Below are 2,500 nucleotides of genomic sequence, written 5' to 3'. Positions count from 1 at the left end.
TGGACTCTCTAGGACTTTTGGTCCGACTCGCAGACCAATTCTCTGTTGATTTTTCTATTATCTAATTCATTACGGACTACTATATTGCTCTAAAGTCAAGTGTATATGCTTCAGAAATATGACAGTGAAACTTGTAAGTTTTGACTGTGGTTTGATGAAGCCTTACCTGCACGAAAGTGTGTCATCACAAGTGACTGAACACGTTGATGTTTTTGACTTTTTGCATTCATTATCAGTTGTTTCGCTTGTTAGATTAACGACTTCTCTTTTACTGAGTCCATTAAGTTTATTTGTTTTGTGTGGGGTGGGGAGGGGGCGCGGGGTGTTGTTGATGTTGTTTTGTTTGTTTTATTGTTGTTTTTCTTGTTGTTTTTTTCTGTAATTGTATTTAGGTATTTATTTCAAATTTATATCAAATTCCAACCCCCATTAACCCGGTCCCCCCAACTCACTAATCATCCCCCTTCCCCTCCTCTTCTGAACGATGATACTCAAATGTAAAAAAAGCCAAAAATTTCTCTAATAAAAATGTCTACAATCAGCAGTATGCGTGACGAGACATTAAAGAAAATTCCTCCTCCTCCTCCTCCTCCTCCTCCTCCTCCTCCGTCTTCTTCTTCTTCTTCTTCTTCTTCTTCTTCTTCTTCTTCTTCGTTGCCTTGTATAATATTGCTTCTCTCCAAAGCGTAATTGATCATTTTGACAATTAATGCTCGTTGTAAATGTTATCGAATTGTAATGTTCCTTTGCACAAAACAAAATTCCTCCTCCTTCTCTTCCTCCTTTTCCTCCTCCTCCTCCTCCTCCTCCTCCTCCTCTATTCCCCATGCCTAGAGCCTGGATCGGGCGCGGCTCCCGAAAGTTCGGCACCATCGACACCTTCGCCGACAACCTTCCCGGGAACGTGGATAACGTGCGACTGTCGCCCCGGGGCACGTACTGGGTGGGGCTGTCCCGTGCCCGACATGCCCGCCTCCCGTCCGTCATGGACACTTATGGGGAGCGGCCTGAAATCCGCCGGAAACTGATCTCCGTGAGTTTTCTTTTTCTTGGGAAAGGAGGTTAGTTGTTGTTAGTGACAGTGGCGGCGGTGACGTGAGTGGGGGAGGTGAGGGGGGTGTGGAGTATTTCTGTTTGTGGCGTCGATCCTAGTTGCTAAGACCATTGTAAATGATTGTGAGCACAATACTAATGCGTCTCTTATTTTTTGTATTGGTGGGGTATTTCAGACGGGCGCAATAGCCGAGTGGTTAAAGCGTTGGACTGTCAATCTGAGGGTCCCGGGTTCGAATCACGGTGACGGCGCCTGGTGGGTAATGGGTGGAGATTTTTACGATCTCCCAGGTCAACATATATGCAGACCTGCTAGTGCCAGAACCCCCTTCGTGTGTATATGCAAGCAGAAGATCGAATACGCACGTTAAAGATCCTGTAATCCATGTCAGCGTTCGGTGGGTTATGGAAGCAAGAACATACCCAGCATGCACACCCCCGAAAACGGAGTATGGCTGCCTACATGGCGGGGTAAAAACGGTCATACACGTAAAAGCCCACTCGTGTGCATACGAGTGAACGCAGAAGAAGAAGAAGAAGGTGGGGTATTTCTGTTTGTGGCGTTGATCCTAGTTGCTATGATCATTGTAAATGATTGTGAGCAAAGTATTAATGTGTTTCATATTTTGTATTATACGGTTCATGAAATTGTTTTATTATGACCTTTGCATCAATTATGGCAAAATATGGATGGAAGGGGGGAGTGGGTGTTTGTGTGTGTGTGTGTGCGCGCGCGCGCGGGCGCGTGCGTTTATTATGTATGTGTGTCTGTTTTCATTTTGTGAATCACTTTCTACAAACAAACGGGTTCTGTTAAGACTGTGTAAATTCGTTAAAACATTCTTAAAAGCATGCTACATTGATATACATGAAGAAATATTAAACCGAATTTTATCGTAATTGATGCAAAGATCATAATAAAACAATGCATTGTGTTCTTGAACCATGAAGTGTCCTTCATGAAAGCCCCCACGATCCCCAGAGAAGAGTCAAAGGTGAATCAAATCCTGAATCTTGTGCGTGTTTCTATGTGTAGGGGCGGGGTGGGGTTGGGGGGGGGGGGGGGTTAGCGGGTAACGATGGGAGAAGAGGCGGGGAGATGTTGGGTTTGAGTCAAGTGAACTTTGTTGCTGTTAGCGTTAAAAAAAAGTTGTTGTTTGGTTGTTGTTTTTTTTCGGTCAAAGAAACGACTAGTTTAACTCACTCAGTACGACCAGTCCTCTCTTCTCCTCTACACAGACCCCTCGGATGTCCAGTGGGTGTCTGAATGACCCAACCTTTAGCTTCCGTCGTCAGAATTGTGGTATTCTTTGTCAATATTTACCTCTTCAGTATAAGAGCCTTCCGCTTGCAATATTTTGATGGCGGTAATTGGGGTGAAACGCTGTTAACGTCGTCTCTTTCGCCGTCCGTATGGAAAGAGTTAAAACGCGCTAATGTTTGTTTG

General features: G+C 44.6%; 1 protein-coding gene across 1 annotated transcript in view; it reads left to right on the top strand.

The window, feature by feature from the left end:
* LOC143281251 (adipocyte plasma membrane-associated protein-like) overlaps positions 1–2,500 on the top strand; it is a 26,037-nt gene that overhangs the window by 17,973 nt on the left and 5,564 nt on the right. Inside the window, exon 7 of the mRNA XM_076586361.1 lies at positions 835–1,033. Within this exon, the coding sequence (XP_076442476.1) occupies positions 835–1,033 (199 nt within the window). The remainder of the gene's footprint in view (positions 1–834; positions 1,034–2,500) is intronic.

This window comes from Babylonia areolata, chromosome 4 (assembly GCF_041734735.1).
Source record: "Babylonia areolata isolate BAREFJ2019XMU chromosome 4, ASM4173473v1, whole genome shotgun sequence".
In the NCBI taxonomy this organism is placed as follows: domain Eukaryota; kingdom Metazoa; phylum Mollusca; class Gastropoda; order Neogastropoda; family Buccinidae; genus Babylonia; species Babylonia areolata.
The sequence above is the reverse complement of the archived record's forward strand: the minus strand, read 5'-3'. Positions and strand labels throughout refer to the sequence as shown.